Genomic DNA, 23,177 nt, shown 5'->3' on the forward strand with positions numbered 1-23,177 from the left:
ATTAATATTGCTACACTTGTATCTGTTAAAGGGACAGTCTACACCAGAATTTTTATTGTTTAAAAAGATAGATAATCCCTTTATTACCCATTTCTCGGTTTTGCATAACCAACACAGCTATATTAATATATGTTTTACATCTGTGATTACCTTGTATCTAAGCCTCTGCAGACTGCCCCCTCATCTCAGTGCTTTTGACAGACATACAGTTTAACCTATCAGTGCAGACTCCTAAATAACTCCACGGGAGTGAGCACAATGTTATCTATATGACACACATGAACTAGTACTGTCTAACTGTGAAAAACTTTCAAAATGCTCTGAGCTAAGAGATGGGTTTTAACGGTTTAGAAATCAGTTTGAGACTAGCTAGGTTTAGCTTTTAAAAAATACCACCAAGGGAACAAAGCAAATGTAATGATAAAAGTCAATTGGAAAGTTGTTTAAAATGACATGCCCTATCTGAATCATGAAAGTTTAATTTTGACTAGACTGTCCCTTTAAGTTACATATTAAACAAATTTTATATGAATACAGAAAGATCACAATCCATATTCATTCCCTGAGGCATTCTAGTCTCTAAATGGTAAATCCAGAATCCCTCCCTCTGTTTGAATTTTTTAACCCTGTCCCCTCCTCGTCTGTCAATTGGTATGTGTTCAATAATCTGATATCTAAGTTGACTTACTGTGTGTCCTGCCTCTTTGAAAGGACAAGCAACAGGGGATTTCTCATAAGCAGTTCTGATGTTGGACTTATGTTCCATGATCCTATCCCGGACCCTCCTGGTCGTTTCTCCTACATAAAATCTAGCACATGGACATTTTAAAATATAAACGGCATAATCTGTGTTGCATGTAAAAAATCCATTAATCATAAATTCCTTGCCTGTACGGGATGACAGAAGCTAGAGCCTTTAATTAGATTATTGCAATTGCAACATCCCAGACAGGGAAAACAGTCTGTATTTCTGTTAGAACCTATAAATGTTTGTCTACTTTTTTGTTTGACCCTAAATTAGATCTAATCAATTGGTCCCTGATATTCCTAGGTCTTTTAAACACTGTCATTGGTGGGTTTTAAAACTGCACTATCTCAGGGTTACTAGTTTTCACGATATTCCAGTGTTTCTGAATAATGTGTGCAATCTTTCTACCCTGCCTATTGTATTGAGTTACAAATACTACCCTGTCTTTATTTGCTTTTTTCTTTACATTAGTTTGTGTTTGATCACTTCCAGGTATTTGTAGTATTGATTCATTTTCTCTTTCGATCAGTTTATCCGGGTATCCTCTCTCTCTCTAAACAGTTTAGACATTTCTTCCAATGTTCCAATGTCGCCCAACCATATGCCAAAAATATCATCAATGTAGCGCCACCATGTGGCGCCATATTGAATAGACAACGGATTTTCATAAACAAAGTGTTCTTCAAAATAATCCATTAATATATTGGCATAGGTTGGAGTGACATTGGAACCCAAGGCAGTACCCTGCAATTGTAAAAAATATTGATCTTAAAAAAGAAAGAAATTACAGTGTAAAACAATCTCAAGGAGTCATAAAATGAAGTCAATTTCTTGTTGACCATATGTCTCATACTGGGACAATGTATATTCCACCGCTCCTATCCCACTGGAATAAGGTATGGATGGCTTGAAACATCAAAACTAAAAATTCCAGAGTTGTGGCTTGGGGAACAAGGGATTTCCTTAAAACCTCTCCAACTGTGATTGTGATTAAGGACTATGAGAAACTGGCAAAAAAACTGATTGCTTTTAATTTATATTCTACCACCTTATCAGAATATCATTGTGTGGCTAGAATCCCTAGAGGAATGAGGATGCATGCACGACCTACCCTCATGTGTAACAACCAAGAATATTGCCAAAAGTTCGACTTCATTGTGAATAATTTAAAAATAAATCTTATTAACAGTTGAATACTTGCAAAAGGAACTGGCTCAAATTGATATAGACCTGTCCCTTATGGAGACCGATTTACGGGCAGGGATGTCTGTGGAAGATGTGGATACATTTCTAAAGGAGGTAAATAAGAACAAAACCGACCTGAAACTAATGATCCAAGACCGCAAAGGCTCTAAGTTCCAAAGAGACGAGAATTACTATTTGGTTGGGGAAGTGTATCGGTGTCGTACCGGGGATACCGGAAGTCAGAGACGAGGCACTTCCAGTTGGAATCGCAGGAGAAATTGCCGCCCCACAAAGAACATAGAATATTCAGATAAGACCACAGACTTCTTGGCGGGGGACTCAAAGCTCGAAAAGCTCTCAGGAGCGACACTGGAAAAAGCTTGACGTCAGTAACAGAAACATCCAAATGGGGAGACACGGTCCAAGCGCAACCAGAAGAAGAACTAGTGGTAAACATCTCTAAATATAATCTGGCACATAATGAAAATGTAGTGTTAACCAAAGGACTGTCTTTTTTACAAATAAGATGAATGTTACACGTAATATCATGTGTAAGGGAAAAAATGTGGAACATTTGGTCTGGGACTGATAATTTATCTATCAAAAAATTTGGTTTGAGAAGCAAAAGTGATTTTGTACCCTTAAATTATGATCCTAGTATTGATGTGTTCTCCAAATTGGTATGTCATGATATTGAAAAATTACGTAAAAATAAACAGCATAATAAATGTCCTGGTAACATAAACTTCACTACATGTAATAAATTGGCTGTAGAATCTCAATACAAAAACAAGGAAATTTTACTAAAGGAAGCTGACAAGGGTGGATCTGTTGTTATTTTGGACAAGGATTACTATGTGAAAAAAATTGGGCTACAATTAGCCAATAGAGAGGTATATTTACCCTTAAATAGTAATCCATTGCCCAAGATACAACGTGAAATAGAACTGTGTATCTCACAATCCCTAAAGAGAGGTTTAATCACTAATGAGACAGCAACGTTTTTAACAGTCACCAATTCCAGAATTCCTATTTTTTATACTCTGCCAAAGGTGCACAAAAATGTTAGAGAACCCCCTGTGAGACCAATTGTCTCCGGGATAGGGTCAATTTTTTCCAGTATTGCCATTTACCTGGACAAGATTCTAAGAACATTTGTAGAGAAATCAATTTAGTTTATCAAAGATACCAATGATTTCCTAGGTAAATTGCAATCATTGGACCTACCCTCTGGAGAATATATAATATTTAGTTTTGATGTTTCAAGCCTTTACACATCCGTACCTCATTCCAGTGGGATAGAAGCGGTGGAATATACATTGACCCAGTCTGAGACATATGGTCATCAAGAAATTGACTTCATTTTAAGACTCCTTGAGATTGTTTTACACTGTAATTTCTTTCTTTTTTAAGATCAATATTTTTTACAATTGCAGGGTACTGCCATGGGTTTCAATGTTGCTCCAACCTATGCCAATATATTGATGAATAATTTTCAAGAACACTTTGTTATATTGATGATATTTTTGGCATATAGTTGGGCGACATTGGGACCCTATTAAAATTTGTTTCCTCTCTCAAAAATGCGACAAAACAGATTAAATTTACAATTGAATACAGTGAGGAGACTATCAATTTTTTAGACCCTACTGTATATAAAGAAAATGGGAATCTACAGACAGATCTATATAGAAAGACAATTGACCATAAAAATGTATTACACTATGACAGTGCACATCCCATCGCATTAAAAAACTCACTACCCAGGAGTCATTTACTCAAGGTTAAGAGAACTGTAACTGATAAGACTCTAGTCAGTAATAGATTGGAAGAAATGTCTAAATTATTTAGAGAGAGAGGATACCCGGACAAACTGATTGAAAGAGAAAAGGAATCAATACTACAAATACCTGGAAGTGATCAAACACAAATTAATGTAAAGAAAAAAACAAATAAAGACAGGGTAGTATTTATAACTCAATACAATAGGCAGAGTAGAAAGATTGCACACATGATTCAGAAACACTGGAATATCCTGAAAACTAGTAACCCTGAGAAACTGGAGTTTCAAAACCCACCAATGACAGCGTTTAAAAGACCTGGGAATATCAGGGACCAATTGGTTAGATCTGATTTAGGGTCAAACAAAAAAGTAGACAAACATTTACAGGTTCTAACAGAAATTGATGTTTTCCCTGTCTGGGATGTTGCAATTGCAATAATCTAATTAAAGGCTCTAGTTTCTGTCATCCCCGTACAGGCAAGACATTTATGATTAATGGATTTTTTACATGCAACACAGATTATGCCGTTTATATTTTAAAACTTCTGTGTGCTAGATTTTATGTAGGAGAAACAACCAGGAGGGTCCGGGATAGGACCATGGAACATAAGTCTAACATCAGAACTGCTTATGAGAAATCTCCTGTTGCTTGTCCTTTCAAAGAGGCAGGACACACAGTGAGTCAATTTAGATATCAGATTATTGAACACATACCATTTGACAGACAAGGATGGGACAGGGTTAAAAAACTCAAACAGAGGGAGGCATTCTGGATCTACCATTTAGAGACTAGAATGCCTCAGTGAATGAATAAGGATTGTGAACTTTCTGTATTCATAAAATGTTATTGTTTAATATGTAACTTAACAGATACAAGTGTAGCAATGTTAATGGAATAATAATACATAAGGTTGTATTTTTTAAAATATTTGTATAGAGGATAAAGATATTGTGTGGGGTTGGTATATAATTACCAAAAGTCAGACTACTTGTGAATAATCACCTATGCTAATGACATGATGTCATAGGGGTGGAGTTGTGAATATGGGTATAAGAGTAAGCTGTATAGACACATTTGTATGCATGATTAAGAACTGGATAGGTCCGAAATGTTGCATTTCTGCTTATGTACTAAATAAATAACTATTATTGAATGGTGAGGCTGCCTCCTGGACTTCAAAAATATTGGCACCCCGGCATTTCAGTCAGATAATGCACCACTTCGGCCATAAAATTGTTGCAATTACAAATGTTCAGGTATTCTCATGTTTATTTATTTTGTTTGTATTGGTATGACACAAAAAAGGTCGAGAGAAAATAGCCAAATCTGACTCATTCCACGCAAAACTCCAAAAATCGACTGGAAACAAATTATTGGCACCCTCAATTTAATATTTGGTAGCACACCCCTTGGAAAAAAATAACTGAAATCAATCACTTCATGTGACCATTGATGAGTTCCTTTCACCTCTCTACTGGATTTTGGACCACTCTTCTTTTGCTAACTGCTCCAGGTCTCTCAGATTGGAAGGGTTCCTTTTCTCAACTGCTGTTTTGAGAACGCTCCACAGGTGCTCTATGGGATTGAGATCTGGACTTATTACTCTCCAGTTCTGTACTCTCCAGAGCTTTGTCTTAAACCATTTCTGGGTGATTTTTTTACATGTGCTTTGGGTCATTGTCCTGCTGTAAGACCCACTACCTCTGACGGAGACCCAACTTTCCGACACTGGGCCCTACATTGCACCACATAATTCTTTGATAGTCTTCAAATTTCATAATGCCATGCACACAGTCAAGACACCCAGTGCCTCAAGCAGCAAAGCAACCCCAAAACATCAGTGAACCTCCACCATGTTTGACTGTAGGGACTGTATTCTTTTCTTTAAAAGCCTCATTTCTTTTTCTAAAAACAGTAGAATGATGGGCTTTACCAAAAAGCTGTAATTTTGTTTTGTCTGTCCACATCACATTTTCCGAAAAGGCTTTTTTTTTTTAAAATGAGGTTTAGATCAAGGCATATAATCTTACAAGCAATAAATTGCACAAAAGTCCCAGTAACCAGTACAGTATTAAATGTATACAGAAATTCAAAAGGAAATATTAAGAAATAAATCTAATACACAATATTTAATTAGCTCGCCTATCAAGTTGTGAACCTTCTAAAGTACTCAGGAGGCCACTCTTGGACCTCATATATATAAAACAGGATAATAATTTTAATAGAAGGTATCCTGAAAGAAAGGAAATAACTTATGGGTCTCATATGGTAAATCTCTTTTTAACATAATTAGTGTCAAAATTATGGACTCCTAAGTGTCAACTAATGTGAAAGTGGGGAAGTAAATAGGCATCTGTTAGTGGGATGGAGTTATAACTGTTCACTAAGAGGGAGTGACATAGAATTAAATAAATTGCACAACCATGACCTATTGTATAATAAGTCTGTGAACATTGAAATTACAGAATGATCCCAACCAATTCCTATAGTGGGACTGTACCATTTAATGTGACTACATAAATTTTTTTAGCTATAAATATATCCACTAGCATATCCATTGAACCTGACTACTGTAGAGTAGCTAAACTCAGTATATCTATGCAAAGTTACCATTAAAGCTTACAAAAGTTAAGTAATTAGATCACTAATATTGGAGGGGTTATTCTTCTTTCATATAAAGAAATACAAATATGTGGTAGCAAACATATTTAGTGACAGCTATAATATATTTTTAAAGGGTTGAACAAGGCAGCATATGCGACTCCATCATCCCAGCCGCAGATGATGGAGAGGTAGTCAAATATTATAACAGAATAATGTAAATAGCTGCTGCTGGATACCTAATCCATATGAGATTATGTATGCCGAAGATGGTGTTTAATATGCATAAGTGGCATATTATACAAACATGAAAACATAAATTTAATCTGGCTTTTTTTTGGTGTCAGCAGTGGTGTCCGCTTGGATCTCCACCCATAGCGTCCCTTTTCATTCAGATGGCGACGTAAATTGCGAGCTGACAATTTGTACCCTGTGCCTAAAGGTTTGAATTTGTCTGGAAGATGATCGAGGTTCTTTATACACCATTCGAACAATCCTTCGTTGCAATCTTTGATCATTTTTTCTCTTTCATCCACGTCCAGAGAGATTGCCATGTGCTGTAAACTTCTGGACAATGTTGCGCACAGTGGACACAGGAACATTAAGATCTCTGGAGATGGACTTGTAACCTTGATATTGTCCATGCTTTTCCACAATTTTTGCTCTCAAATCCTCAGACAATAATTTGCTTTTCAGTGTGGCACACAGAGACACACAACAGAAAGTTTGAGTCAATTTTTCACCATTTTAACTGGTTGCAAGTGTGATTTCTATATTGTCAGCACCTGTTGATACAGGTGAGTTTAATTACAAATTAGAGGAGCATCACAAACTTGGAATGCCATTATTTCTTACAATTTTGCGAAGGTGCTAATAATTTTGTCCAGTTCATTTTTGGAATCTTGTGTGGAATGTGTCAGATTTGGCTTTTTGTTCTCCACTTTTTTGTGTCATACCAATACAAACAAAATAAATAAACATGAGGATGCCTAAACATTTGTAATTGCAACAATTTTCTGGGTGAAGTGGTGCATTATCTGACAGAAATGCAGGGGTGCCAATATTTTTGGCCATTACTGTATATATATTTATATTGTTTGCATATAGTCAGTTGCATGATAAAACAATTATATAATTAAACCAAACAGGTGTTAATGATCATCAATGAAATATGTAGAATGAAATAAAATCATTAACTGAAACAGAAACAGCTGTTTAGGAAAAATTCAACTGGGTGAAAAACAGCCAAACTCTACTAATAAAGTGAGGTTACTGAAGACAGTTTAATGCCAGAAGTAATACACAATAGCAAGCGTAAGCACAACGTAGCTATACTGCATCAGCAAGGTCACTCTCAGGCAGAAATTTCAAGGCAGACAGGGGTTTCCAGATGTGCTGTCCAAGCTCTTCTGAAGAGGCACAAAGAAATTGGCTACTTTGAAGACCGTACACACAGTGGTCAGCAAAAGAAACCTAATGCAGCAGATGAAATACACATCATGCTTACATCCCTTCGCAATCAGAAGATGACCTGCAGTGCCATCAGCTCAGACGTGATAGAAACCAGTGGGACCCAGGTACACCCATCTACTGTCTGGAGAAGCCTGGTCAGAAGTGGTCTTCATTGAAGACGTGCAGCCAAAAAACCATATCTCTGATGTGGAAACAAGGCCAATCGACTCAACTATGCATGAAAACACAGGAACTGGAAAGCAGAAAAATGGCAGCAGGTGCTCTGGACTGATGAAAATTTTAAATATTTGGCTGTAGTAGAAGGCAGTTTGTTTGCCGAAGGGCTGGAGAGAGTTACAAGAATAAGTGTCTGTAAGCAATAGTGAAGTATAGTGGACATTCCTTGCAGGTTTGGGGCTGCATTTCTGCAAATTGAGTTGGGGATTTGATCAGAATTAATGGTCAACTCAATGCTGAGAAGTACAGGCAGATGCTTATCAATCATGCAATATCATCATGAAGGCATCTGACTGGTCCCATATTTATTCTGCAGTATGACAAGGATCCCAAACATACAGCCAAAGTCATTAAGAACTATCTTCAGTGTAAAGCAGAACAAGCAGTTCAATAATTAATGGTATGGCCCCCACAGAGCCCTGATCAAAACATCATCATGTTTGTCTGGGATTATATGAAGTGACAATAGCAACTGAGGCTGCCTAAACCACATAATTACTGTGGTAAACTCTCCAATATGTGTGAAACAACCTATGTGACGAGTTCTTGTGAAAGTGTGCCTAGAATAATTTATGATGTCTTGAAGACAAAGGGTGGTCACCAAATATTAATTTGATTTAGTTTTGTCTTCTGTACACTCACTTTGCATTGTATTTATTGTGAAAAATAAACTATTAACATTTCTATTTTTTTTAAGCATTTTTACTTTGCAGCATTTTTTCACACCTGCCTAAAACTTTTGCACAGTACTGTAAATATAACATACATTTTTGTTTTAAATCTGCTATGCATTTACAAATGTCATTAAAACTGAGAATTAATAGTACATTCAACTGTAACCTTCAACTTACATGTAAGCCTTGCGAAAAGAAAATTGCAATGTTTTGGTTGTATCAAAAAAACAAAAAAACAGGATAAATAGCCAACATTTAAATTAGGGTTCGATTCACATTTAAAAAGTCAACACTAAAGCATCAACAACATTAATGTAAGCAATGTTTACCTTTTTGTTGATGGCTACTCCATCTTCACAGTCTAACACAGCACAGTCAACATTGAGGGTTGTGATTTTCTGTATTTTTCTTTCATCGTTACCAGGTATATATAGCACTGCTCTGCGAGGAACATACTTCTGAACAGCTTTAGCTTGAGAGCTGAAACAGCCTTTTCTTACAATTCCTGGAAATCCATTTGCCAACCTGTAAAGATTAAAATATTAAATTGGATCTCTTAATTATTGTATTGCATTTCATGGTTTACTTAAAAAAAACTGATCTACTTACAAATATAATAAACATAACATCAGTAATATGTGGAAAAGGAATCAATTATTTCCATTTTTTACTAAAAATATTGTGTAAAAAGTAATCAACTAACATGAAAATTAAGACGATGGATTTTAAAAATGATTATAAAAAATACATAAGCAAATAGTGAAAACCAATGTATCAAGTGTATTTATGATGTGTTGATGATTTTCATGCATTCAGTTTAATAATAGTTTATTCATATACTCTGTCTCTACAAACTGGAATTTGTTCAGGAGGAGGGCTACTCAAATGGCACATGGTCTAGACCAGTGTTTTTCAACCAGTGTGCCGTGGCACACTAGTGTGCCGTGAGAGATCCTCAGGTGTGCCACGGCAGACTGACAACAGTGTGACATATTTTTTAAACTTGGCTTGTTTTTTACTCCCAGTGCGGGGGTAGTTTGTAGGAGGCATGGCATAACAGCACAATACATACAGTATGTGTGTGTTTGTGTGTATGTGTATATATATATGCTGTATTAGGCTACAATGTGTGATTTTTTTTAAATTTTGGGATGGTGGTGTGCCACAGGATTTTTTAATGTAAAAAAGTGTGCCACGGCAAGAAAAAGGTTAAAAATCACTGGTCTAGACCTACTTATTTATATCTTAGCAAGAGAGATACGAGAGAGGTGATATAATACAAACATTCAAATATATAGAAAGACTTGCTAAGGCTAAGGCTAAGGCTGAAACTATTTTTTGCAAAACGAGTAATACTAGAACAAGGGTTTATATCTCATGTTAAAGGGAAGCAGATTAAGAACTAATTTGAAGAACAAATTTACAGAAAGGGTGGTTGATTCATAGAATAAACTTCCTTTAGATGTGGTAAAAACAAACACTGTGCACGTGGGATAAGCATAAGGTTATCCTATCACATGATTAAGCTTATACCTTATAAGAAATATGGTCATATTTGATAGGACTATGGCTCTTATCTGTCATCAGAATGTTTACGTGTATATATTTTCCTATGTGTAACAATTAATATGATCATTTGGCATAATTAATTTCATTCTAGCACAATCCCCTATTTTACAGTCGCTAAGTTCCTGCTTACTATTCAACCCCATTTTCTAAATCACACGCTATAAAAATAACATAAGTTTATTGACTATGAAGTCAAGTCCAGTTCATTTATGGAAAAATACTCATGACTCTCCTTTCTAATTCTAAATCATGTCACATGACTAGGGTTACCAAAATCTGATTAGATAATTCGTCCTGTCAAGCATAACATGGCCACCTTACCGGTGATAGACACTCAGCAGGTTTGTAGGACGTTACTTACAGATTATGCTGGTATACATTTTCAGTTCTCTGAATTATTTAGTTGAAAGTTTCTCTATATCTACAGACTATTTGGCAAGGCAGAGGCCTGTTTCCAGGCCACAATGTGCTGTTTTCTCTTTTATTCATTATTCATTTTTTTATTTTATTATTTTCTGCTTATTCGGCACCCTAGACTGACACAAAGATATACAGTAAATCAGGTGTGTCATCATAAGTGGCTACTTCTGTGGTATTTTTGTTATGGGAAAATGTTGTGTCCTTCCTCATTTTGCTATTAGGGTTTTGTCCCTTTGGAGGACAATTTAGTTGTGTTTTTTTTCTAGTTTCCTTTTCAACGCCGACCATTTAATTTATACTTAACTAAAAATAATTAAGTTTTAGCAGTTGTATGTACCACAAAAATAACTTTTTATTTTCCTTTAATTTTTTAGTAGATTCCCATTTTTGGCAGTTTTATACACTCATCAGACCAAAGGTTTGTTGACCTTCCTTCGTGTTCTGTTGCCTTGTAGTCCGCACGCTCTGCCACTTTGACAAGGTCACAGAGAATATGTCTGGTGATAAATGAGCAATGCTGGTGCAGCAGATCTACTCAAGGTAAGTAAAGTAAAGCAGCAACCCACCTACTAGAATTTTGTTTTATCAACTACACACTTGGGGATAGTGATTAAGGAGAGTCATGTGGCAGTGCACACATGAGCTTCTGCAGAGGGAGAAAATAAGGTGGAGTGGGAAAGTGCACATATAGCTGAAGTCAGAAGGCAGGCTACTTGGGAACTTGCATGTATGAGGGCCCACTTTTTAGTCACCACTATGACCTGGTGTTTTGTATTTGTTGAGACTTATTGTAGCATTTTTTTATGCATAACAGAAAGCAACTGCTGATTAGGTGAACAGTTATCTCATTACAGTCTGTATAAATAGCTACTAGATCTAACTTTAGAAGCTTGTGATCCAGTTTAGTACTTGTTTACCTGATACATTAATTTCTTTCATAGCAGTGATTCATTATTCCTGTGAATTACTCTTACTTATCACTAGGAGGCTGCAAAGATTCGCAAACAAGGAAAAAAAGAGGTGCAAAAAAGAAAACAGAGTTACCACCAGATAATAATAACAGGGTGGGGTCTTGTGGACTCTCAACAAAATTAAAGAAATTAATTTATCAGGTAAGCATAAATTATGTTTTCTTTCATACAGGTGATCTATTACTCCTAATACCTAAGCAGTGAAGTCTACGAGTAATGAGGGCGGGACAAGAATGATATATAATCTAATTTAATATTTATTCTTATATAATATATATTTTTTATAATACTAGAAAGGGTTTATCCTTTTTTATGAAACAAAAAAAGAAACATAAGATTCCAACATCAAACAGAAACAGCCTGAAGGACTGTACTACCAAAGGCTGCTTCAGAAGGAGCAAAAACATCAAAATGGTAGATTTTAGTACAGGTATGCAATAAAGACAAAGTAGCTGCCAGGCAAAACTGACCTTGTTTTATGGCCAGTAATCTGTTTAGGAGGAAACTGGCCTGCCTAAAAGTAAGCCTTCTGAATCAAAAGCTTAAACCAAGACGTCAAAGAAATTGCTGTAGCCTTCTGCCCCTTTCTAGAACCAGAAAAAGAACGAACAAACTAGTTTGCCTGAAATCCTTAGTAGCCTGCAAAAAGTATTTGAAGACTCTAATAACATCCACATTATATAGAAGTCTCTCCATAGAGTTGTTAGGATTAAGTTAAAAAGAAGGAACATCAATATCCCTACTCATATTATCCGAAGACACCTTAGGTAAGAAATCAAGCTTAGTTCTCAAAACTGCCTTATCGTGATGAAAAATAAAATAAAGAGAGTCACAAGAGAGGGCAGACAATTCAAAATCTATCCTAGCAGATGCGATTGCCAAAATAAACAAACCTTCCAAGATAGAGGTTTCATATACACCTTATGTATGGGCTCAAATGGAGGAGCCTGCAAAACAGAAATCTGACCTCTTAAAGAACTGCCGGATAAACCTTTATCCAAACCATCCTGCTAAAAATTGCTAAATTATAGGAATTCAAAAAGAATGCAAGGAAAAACCATGATACAAACACAAGAAACTATAGGCATTCCAGACCTTAAGATAGATCTTCCTAGTCACAGTTTTATGAGCCTGTATCAAAGTCTCAATCACAGACTCAGAAAAGCCCATCTGCCTAAAAACTAACAGTTCAATCTCTATGCCATCAAGCTTAGAGATTTGAGAACCTGATAAAAAAAAAATGGACAGTGAGACGGAAGATTTTGTTGTAGAGGAAGTGGCAATGGTGAACAACTGGACATATGGACCAGATCTGCAAACCAAGACCTGCGAGGCCAAGCTGGAGCAATCAATATCACTGATGACCCCTCTTATCTGAGCTTGGCAATCGTCCTTGACAGAAGAACCAGAGGAGGTAAAACATAAGCTAGATGAAAGGACTATGGAGCTACTAGAGAATCCACAAATTCTGCCTGAGGATCCCCGGACCTTGCAAAGAACCTGGGAAGTTGTTCAACTGTGAGGACATCAAATCCGATTGATAACATCCAGATGGAGACCATTCTCTTGGATGCAGGGATTGACGACTAAGAAAAACTGCTTCCCAGAAAGAGACTCTGGACTGGTAAACTAAAAACTCTTTGGAAAATGTATTATCCAACTATGCTGCTAAAGAAACAACAAAAGTCTTGTTGGTGTGAGATACTGTTAAATGAAAAGCTAAAGCTTGTACCAAGATATCATCCAGGTAAAGAAAACTTGAAATGCTTAGAGGGATATGGCTGCACCACACTGAAGAGGCCCAAAGAAGGCAGAAATGATCATTTGGGGTTGTCATGTTCCTTGTTCAGCGGAGAATTGCCTAGTATTTCGGGATGAACTGACCTTAGTAGGCCGGATAAGACTGATATACTTCAGGAAAGTTCCCACCTAGGCTGCTCCTAGGTGGTAACTTGCCATTGAACAAGCTTCTGAGCTGTTGTTCGTTCTTGGTAGAGGATCTGTTTCCAAAGAAATATAAGTACACCTAGCCAAAGTAGAAATAGCCCCATCTACTTTAGGAACTGTCTGCCAAAGCTCAATATTAGAGGCTGGTAAAGGGTACATCTTCTTAAACCTAGCCGAAGGAGTAAAAGGGCTGGCAGGTGTAGATGAATCCTTAGAAAACATCTGAGAGAAAGCATTAGGAACAGGAAATCTCTCTGGAGACGTAGGAAAAGGTTAAAAATCAAATGCAGACATTTAACAGACTTGTTCTCAGATACCTTAGGATCTTGAAAACCTAAAGTAAATAATACCTCTTTCAAAAGGGAACAAATATTAAACAAAAAAGGGGATAAATCGGAATCATTAAACAAACTCCTGATCATCAGATAATAACTTACCCTCTGTGGAACCATGATCTGATACATTATCTAATACAGGCTTAGAGCTAGAAGAAGGCAAATCATGAACTGACCTTTTATGCTTACTTGAAGGAGGCGTAGCAAATTCAGTGGAGCATACAAAATCCTTGAACCCTGGAGAAAAATCTGTAAAACTCCCCTGTGTAGAACAAATACTAGGAGGGCAGACACCTTTAGACGCAAGAGTAACATTAACCCCTTAATGACCACAGCACTTTTCCATTTTCTGTCCGTTTGGGACCAAGGCTATTTTTACATTTTTGAGGTGTTTGTGTTTAGCTGTAATTTTCCTCTTACTCATTTACTGTACCCACACATATTATATACCGTTTTTCTCGCCATTAAATGGACTTTCTAAAGATACCATTATTTTCATCATATCTTATCATTTACTATAAAAAAAATTATAAAATATGAGGAAAAAATCGAAAAAAACACACTTTTTCTAACTTTGACCCCCAAAATCTGTTATACATCTACAACCACCAAAAAACACCCATGCTAAATAGTTTCAAAATTGTATTCTGAGTTTAGAAATACCCAATGTTTACATGTTCTTTGCTTTTTTTGTAACTTATAGGGCCATAAATACAAGTAGCACTTTGCTATTTAAAAAACATTGTTTTTCAAAATTAGCGCTAGTTACATTAGAACACTAATATCTTTCAGGAATCTCTGAATATCCATTGACATGTATATATATTTTTTTAGTAGACAACCCAAAGTATTGATCTAGGCCCATTTTGGTATATTTCATGCCACCATTTTACCGCCAAATGCGATCAAATACAAAAAATCGTTCACTTTTTCACAAATTTTTTCACAAACTTTTGGTTTCTCACTGAAATTATTTACAAACCGCTTGTGCAATTATGGCATAAATGGTTGTAAATTCTTCTCTGGGATCCCCTTTGTTCAGAAATAGCAGACATATATGGCTTTGGCGTTGCTTTTTGGTAATTAGAAGGCCGCTAAATGCCACTGCGCACCACACGTGTATTATGCCAAGCAGTGAAGGGGTTAATTAGGGAGCATGTAGGGAGCATTTTGGGGTAATTTTAGCTTTAGTGTAGTGTAGTAGACAACCCCAACTATTGATCTAGGCCCATTTTGGTATATTTCATGCCACCATTTCACCGCCAAATGCAATCAAATTAAAAAAAAGTTAACTTTTTCAAAATTTTAGGTTTCTCACTGAAATCATTTACAAACAGCTTATGCAATTATGGCACAAATGGTTGTAAATGCTTCTCTGGGATCCCCTTTGTTCAGAAATAGCAGACATATATGGCTTTGGCATTGCTTTTTGGTAATTAGAAGGCCGCTAAATGCCGCTGCGCACCACACGTGTATTATGCCCAGCAGTGCAGGGGTTAATTAGGGAGCTTGTAGGGAGCTTGTAGGGTTAATTTTAGCTTTAGTGTAGTGTAGTAGACAACCCAAAGTATTGATCTAGGCCCATTTTGGTATATTTCATGCCACCATTTCACCGCCAAATGCGATCAATTTAAAAAAAACGTTCCCTTTTTCACAAACTTTTTTACAAACTTTAGGTTTCTCACTGAAATTATTTACAAACAGCTTGTGCAATTATGGCACAAATGGTTGTAAATGCTTTTCTGGGATCCCCTTTGTTCAGAAATAGCAGACATATATGGCTTTGGCGATGCTTTTTGGTAATTAGAAGGCCGCTAAATGCTGCTGCGCATCAAGCGTGTATTATGGCTAGCAGTGAAGGGGTTAAATATGTAGCTTGTAGGGAACTTGCAGGGTTAATTTTAGCTTTAGTGTAGAGCTCAGCCTCCCACCTGAAACATCAGACCCCCTGATGCCTCCCAAATAGCTCTCTTCCCTCCCCCACCCCACAATTGTCCCTGCCATCTTAAGTACTGGCAGAAACTCTGCCAGTACTAAAATAAAAGGTATATTTGGGCTTTTTTGAGTTTTTTTTTAGCATATTTACATATGCTGCTGTGTAGGATCCCCCCTTAGCCCCCAACCTCACAGATCCCCCACCAAACAGCTCTCTAACCCTCCCCCTCTGCCTTAATGGGCGCCATCTTGGGTACTGGCAGCTGTCTGCCAGTACCCAGTTTAGAAAAAAATGTGCTTTTTTTAAGAAAAAATCCCTTTTTCTGTAGTGTAGCTCCCCCCCCCCCCATACCAACCCCCCACCCCTCCAAGATCCCTTTGACTGCTGTTTATTTTTTTTTAATTTTTCCCTTTTCCCCCACATAGTTACATTCATTTTCTGTAGTATAGCGGTTCCCACCCGCTCCCGCCCCGTGCACGCGCCCGCCCTATGTGCACGCGCGCCCGTGCGCGCCCCCGTCAGCTACGCCCCCGATCCCGCCCCCCTCCACCTTACACGGCCCATCGATGGCCGCCCACCCGCCTCCCAAGTCAGCTCCCACCCACCAACGATACCGGCCATCGATGTCCGGTGCAGAGAGGGCCACAGAGTGGCTCTCTCTGCATCGGATGGCCATGCAGGGTTATTGCAGGATGCCTCCATATCGAGGCATCACTGCAATAACCGGAAAGCAGCTGGAAGCGAGCAGGATCGCTTCCAGCTGCTTTCCACACCGAGGACGTGCAGGGTACGTCCTCAGGCATTAACTGCCTTTTTTTTTGAGGACGTACCCTGCACGTCCTTGGTCGTTAAGGGGTTAATATGTTTAGACTGCATAAAAACATTTAAGCAAGGATTGTACAGCTGATCTGGAGGCAATACATCATTATGTTTAGTTGTTTACAATATACATACTTCAGATTTAGGTAGATTACAAGTTATGCGCACTATAGGGAATTTAATGAACGCAACAAAAATTTTGTTATTTCACCCTTTATAGCACAGCCATTACAAGTTGGAAAACAGCCGGCTTGTGTGTGCAATATGGTTGCGTTGAGCTCCATACCGCATAAAATAAAAGCGCTGTATTGACGTGCTTGTGCACGCTTTCCCCATAGACATCAATTGGGAGCGTGGGTCAGAAAAAAACCTAACATCTGCGATCGCGGAAAGAAAAGCTCCGTAACGCATCCCCGTTGATGTCTATGGGGAAAAAAAACCCCTATTCCCTTGCACCCCAACATCACCCACACTATAATAAATATATTAACCCCTATTCCGCAACTCCCTGACATCGCCGCCACTAAATAAAGTTATTAACCCCTAAACCTCTGGCCTCCCACATCACTACCACTAAATAAACCTATTAACCCCTAAACCGCCAGCCCCCCACATCGCAAAAACAACCTAAATTAAACTGTATTAACACCCTCTAACTTTAACATAACTAAAATAGACCTAAATGAAAGTTACAACTAAATAATACCTATTTAAAACTAAATACATACTTACCTGTGAAATAAAACCTAAGCTAGCTACAATATAACTAATAGTTATATTGTAGCTAGTAGGGTTGCACCGATACCGATACTAGTATCGGTATCGGTGCCGATACCAAGTATTTGCATGAGTACTTGTACTCATGCAAAAGGCACCGATACTTAAACCGATACCTCCAACTCCTACACATACGCCATCTTGTGGCGTTTTTCAAACTGCATGTTCCCATTTCATTTTAAGCTGGAGTGGAGACTTAACTAAACATTGTTCACTTCTGTTCTGCCAATATAAATTGCTGTTATTTGAATTATTGTACATCAGAGCAGTGCTCCAACAGCTGCTACTTTACAGCTGGAAGCCTACCTGAGAGAGATCACTGTACCTCATTCAGACAAAACCCTGAAGTATTGGGCAGTTAATAAACTGATATTTAATGGCCCAAAAATCTCTTTATGACCCATGCAGTAGTGTGAAAATTGAAAAAGACTGTTCAGCTTAGTGTCAAACGTCCTTACTGATAGCAGAAACAGACTTCTAGCTGAACATGCAGAGATGCTTCTGTTCCTTAAGAACTTGCCACTAACTTTTGAAAAATTATTCTAATAGCTAGATTGCCTGTTATACTGCTAGTTCTCATCTTGCACAATTATGCTCAAAACATACTGTACTCTGAGGAACATCCTTAGCCAGGACTGGACTGGGAATAAAAACAGAATTTATGTTTACCTGATAAATTACTTTCTCCAACGGTGTGTCCGGTCCACGGCGTCATCCTTACTTGTGGGATATTCTCTTCCCCAACAGGAAATGGCAAAGAGCCCAGCAAAGCTGGTCACATGATCCCTCCTAGGCTCCGCCTACCCCAGTCATTCGACCGACGTAAAGGAGGAATATTTGCATAGGAGAAACCATATGTTACCGTGGTGACTGTAGTTAAAGAAAATAAATTATCAGACCTGATTAAAAAAACCAGGGCGGGCCGTGGACCGGACACACCGTTGGAGAAAGTAATTTATCAGGTAAACATAAATTCTGTTTTCTCCAACATAGGTGTGTCCGGTCCACGGCGTCATCCTTACTTGTGGGAACCAATACCAAAGCTTTAGGACACGGATGAAGGGAGGGAGCAAATCAGGTCACCTAAATGGAAGGCACCACGGCTTGCAAAACCTTTCTCCCAAAAATAGCCTCAGAAGAAGCAAAAGTATCAAATTTGTAAAATTTAGAAAAAGTGTGCAGTGAAGACCAAGTCGCTGCCTTACATATCTGATCAACAGAAGCCTCGTTCTTGAAGGCCCATGTGGAAGCCACAGCCCTAGTGGAGTGAGCTGTGATTCTTTCAGGAGGCTGCCGTCCGGCAGTCTCATAAGCCAATCGGATAATGCTTTTAATCCAGAAGGAGAGAGAGGTAGAAGTTGCTTTTTGACCTCTCCGTTTACCAGAATAAACAACAAACAAAGCCAAAGTTTGTCTGAAAACCTTAGTAGCTGCTAAGTAAAATTTGAGAGCACGAACTACATCCAAGTTGTGCAACAAACGTTCCTTCTTTGAAACTGGATTAGGACACAAAGAAGGCACAACTATCTCCTGGTTAATGTCTTTGTTAGAAACAACTTTTGGAAGAAAACCAGGTTTAGTACGCAAAACCACCTTATCTGCATGGAACACCAGATAAGGAGAAGAACACTGCAGAGCAGATAATTCTGAAACTCTTCTAGCAGAAGAAATTGCAACCAAAAACAAAACTTTCCAAGATAATAACTTAATATCAACGGAATGTAAGGGTTCAAACGGAACCCCCTGAAGAACTGAAAGAACTAGGTTGAGACTCCAAGGAGGAGTCAAAATTTTGTAAACAGGCTTGATTCTAACCAGAGCCTGAACAAAGGCTAGAACATCTGGCACAGCTGCCAGCTTTTTGTGAAGTAACACAGACAAGGCAGAAATCTGTCCTATCAAGGAACTTGCAGATAATCCTTTTTCCAATCCTTCTCGAAGGAAGGATAGACTCTTAGGAATCTTAACCTTGTCCCAAGGGAATCCTGCAGATTCACACCAACAGATATACCAAATTATGTGGTAATTTTCTGGTTACAGGCTTTCAGGCCTGAACAAGAGTATTAATAACAGAATCTGAGAACCCTCGCTTTGATAAGATCAAGCGTTCAATCTCCAAGCAGTCAGCTGGAGTGGGTCGAACGGACCTAGAACAAGAAGGTCTCGTCTCAAAGGTAGCTTCCATGGTGGAGCCGATGACATATTCACCAGATCTGTATACCAAGTCCTGCGTGGCCACGCAGGAGCTATCAAAATCACCGACGCCCTCTCCTGATTGATCCTGGCTACCAGCCTGGGGATGAGAGGAAACGGCGGGAACACATAAGCTAGTTTGAAGGTCCAAGGTGCTACTAGTGCATCCACTAGAGCCGCCTTGGGATCCCTGGATCTGTACCCGTAGTAAGGAACTCTGAAGTTCTGACGAGAGGCCATCAGATCCATGTCTGGAATGCCCCACGGTTGAGTGACTTGGGCAAAGATTTCCGGATGGAGTTCCCACTCCCCCGGATGCAATGTCTGACGACTCAGAAAATCCGCTTCCCAATTTTCCACTCCTGGGATGTGGATAGCAGACAGGTGGCAGGAGTGAGACTCCGCCCATAGAATGATTTTGGTCACTTCTTCCATCGCTAGGGAACTCCTTGTTCCCCCCTGATGGTTGATGTATGAACTTGGCCCTCGCTAGCTGAGGCCAAGCTTTGAGAGCATTGAATATCGCTCTCAGTTCCAGAATATTTATCGGTAGAAGAGATTCTACCCGAGACCAAAGACCCTGAGCTTTCAGGGATCCCCAGACCGCGCCCCAGCCCATCAGACTGGCGTCGGTCGTGACAATGACCCACTCTGGTCTGCGGAAGGTCATCCCTTGTGACAGGTTGTCCAGGGACAGCCACCAACGGAATGAGTCTCTGGTCCTCTGATTTACTTGTATCTTCGGAGACAAGTCTGAATAGTCCCCATTCCACTGACTGAGCAGGAACAGTTGTAATGGTCTTAGATGAATGCGCACAAAAGGAACTATGTCCATTGCCGCTACCATCAAACCTATCACTTCCATGCACTGCGCTATGGAAGGAAGAGGAACGGAATGAAGTATCCGACAAGAGTCTAGAAGTTTTGTTTTTCTGGCTTCTGTCAGAAAAATCCTCATTTCTAAGGAGTCTATTATAGTTCCCAAGAAGGGAACCCTCGTTGACGGAGATAGAGAACTCTTTTCCACGTTCACTTTCCATCCGTGAGATCTGAGAAAGGCCAGGACAATGTCCGTGTGAGCCTTTACTTGAGGAAGGGACGACGCTCGAATCAGAATGTCGTCCAAGTAAGGTACTACAGCAATGCCCCTTGGTCTTAGCACCGCCAGAAGGGACCCTAGTACCTATGAGAAAATCCTAGGAGCAGTGGCTAATCCGAAAGAAAACGCCACGAACTGGAAATGCTTGTCCAGGAATTCAAACCTTAGGAACCGATGATGTTCCTTGTGGATAGGAATATGTAGATACGCATCCTTGAAATCCACCTTGGTCATGAATTGACCTTCCTGGATGGAAGGAAGAAGTGTTCGAATGGTTTCCATCTTGAACGATGGAACCTTGAGAAACTTGTTCAAGATCTTGAGATCTAAGATTGGTCTGAACGTTCCCTCTTTTTTGGGAACTATGAACAGATTGGAGTAGAACCCCATCCCTTGTTCTCCTAATGGAACAGGATGAATCACTCCCATTTTTAGCAGGTCTTCTACCCAATGTAAGAATGCCTGTCTTCTTATGTGGTCTGAAGACAACTGAGACCTGTGGAACCTCCCCCTTGGAGGAAGCCCCTTGAACTCCAGAGAATAACCTTGGGAGACTATTTCTAGCGCCCAAGGGTCCAGAACATCTCTTGCCCCAGCCTGAGCGAAGAGAGAGAGTCTGCCCCCCACCAGATCCGGTCCCGGATCGGGGGCCCGCATTTCATGCTGTCTTGGTAGCAGTGGCAGGTTTCCTGGCCTGCTTTCCTTTGTTCCAGCCTTGCATAGGTCTCCAGGCTGGATTGGCTTGAGAAGTATTACCTTCCTGCTTAGAGGACGTAGCCCTTGGGGCTGATCCGTTTTGGAAAGCACAACTATCTTCTATGGGTATAGTGGCGCGCTTGTGTAGAGTAGAAACCGCCCCCTCGACCTTGGGGACTGTCTGCCATCAGTCCTTTCTGGTGTCGACTATAGGAAAACAATTTTATAAATATGGGGGGAGGTACTAAAGGTATACCGGGCCTGTCCCATTCTGTACTAACAATGTACGCCACCCGCTTGGATATAGGAAAAGCTTCGGGGGGCCCCGGGGCCTCTAAGAACTTTTCCATTTTACATAGTGGTTCTGGAATGACCAGATAATCACAATCATCCAAATTGGATAACACCTCCTTAAGCAGAGCGCGGAGATGTTCCAACTTAAATTTAAAAGTAATCACATCAGGTTCAGCTTGTTGAGAAATGTTTCCTGAATCTGAAATTTCTCCCTCAGACAAAACCTCCCTGGCCCCCTCAGACTGGTGTAGGGGCCCTTCAGAAACCATATCATCAGCGTTCTCATGCTCTACAGAATTTTCTAAAACAGAGCAGTCGCGCTTTCACTGATAAGTGGGCATATTGGCTAAAATGTTTTTGATAGAATTATCCATTACAGCCGTTAAATGTTGCATAGTAAGGAGTATTGGCGCACTAGATGTACTAGGGGCCTCCTGTATGGGCAAGACTGGTGTAGACGAAGGAGGGGATGATGCAGTACCATGCTTACTCCCCTCACTTGAGGAATCATCTTGGGCATCAGTTTTACTAAATTTTTTTATGACATAAAATACATATAGTTAAATGAGAAGGAACCTTGGTTTCCCCACAGTCAGAACACAATCTATCTGGTAGTTCAGACATGTTAAACAGGCATAAACTTGATAACAAAGCACAAAAAACGTTTTAAAATAAAACCGTTACTGTCACTTTAAATTTTAAACTAAACACACTTTATTACTGCAATTGCGAAAAAGTATGAAGGAATTGTTCAAAATTCACCAAAATTTCACCACAGTGTCTTAAAGACTACAGTTAAACACTAAAAAACTCTAAGCCATCTCCGTGGAGATGTTGCCTGTACAACGGCAAAGAGAATGACTGGGGTAGGCGGAGCCTAGGAGGGATCATGTGACCAGCTTTGCTGGGCTCTTTGCCATTTCCTGTTGGGGAAGAGAATATCCCACAAGTAAGGATGACGCCGTGGACCGGACACACCTATGTTGGAGAAAAGCAGCCCTGGAAAAATATGAAGACCAGCCCTATTTTCTGTTGAGTCGGTAGAATGCAAATGCCCCATTTTTCTCAAAGGGGATTACTGGGATACTCCTTCCACATTATTATTTTCAGAATTAAAACACAATTTATGCTTACCTGATAAATTTATTTCTCTTGTGGTGTATCCAGTCCACGGATCATCCATTACTTGTGGGATATTCTCATTCCCAACAGGAAGTTGCAAGAGGACACCCACAGCAGAGCTGTAATATAGCTCCTCCCCTAATTGTCATAGCCAGTCATTCGACCGAAAACAAGCCGAGAAAGGAGGAACTATAGGGTGTAGTGGTTACTGTAGTTTAAATGTAAAAATTACCTGCCTTAAAATGACAGGGCGGGCCGTGGACTGGATACACCACAAGAGAAATAAATTTATCAGGTAAGCATGAATTGTGTTTTCTC

The 23,177-nt window shown here is 39.2% G+C and overlaps 1 protein-coding gene across 1 annotated transcript in view; it reads right to left on the minus strand.

Moving 5' to 3' along the window:
* CLYBL (citramalyl-CoA lyase) overlaps window positions 1-23,177 on the minus strand; it is a 1,241,399-nt gene that overhangs the window by 628,778 nt on the left and 589,444 nt on the right. Inside the window, exon 3 of the mRNA XM_053707813.1 lies at window positions 9,011-9,206. Coding sequence (XP_053563788.1) covers window positions 9,011-9,206 — 196 coding nt within the window. The remainder of the gene's footprint in view (window positions 1-9,010; window positions 9,207-23,177) is intronic.

This window comes from Bombina bombina, chromosome 3, assembly GCF_027579735.1.
Source record: "Bombina bombina isolate aBomBom1 chromosome 3, aBomBom1.pri, whole genome shotgun sequence".
Taxonomy (NCBI): Eukaryota; Metazoa; Chordata; class Amphibia; order Anura; family Bombinatoridae; genus Bombina; species Bombina bombina.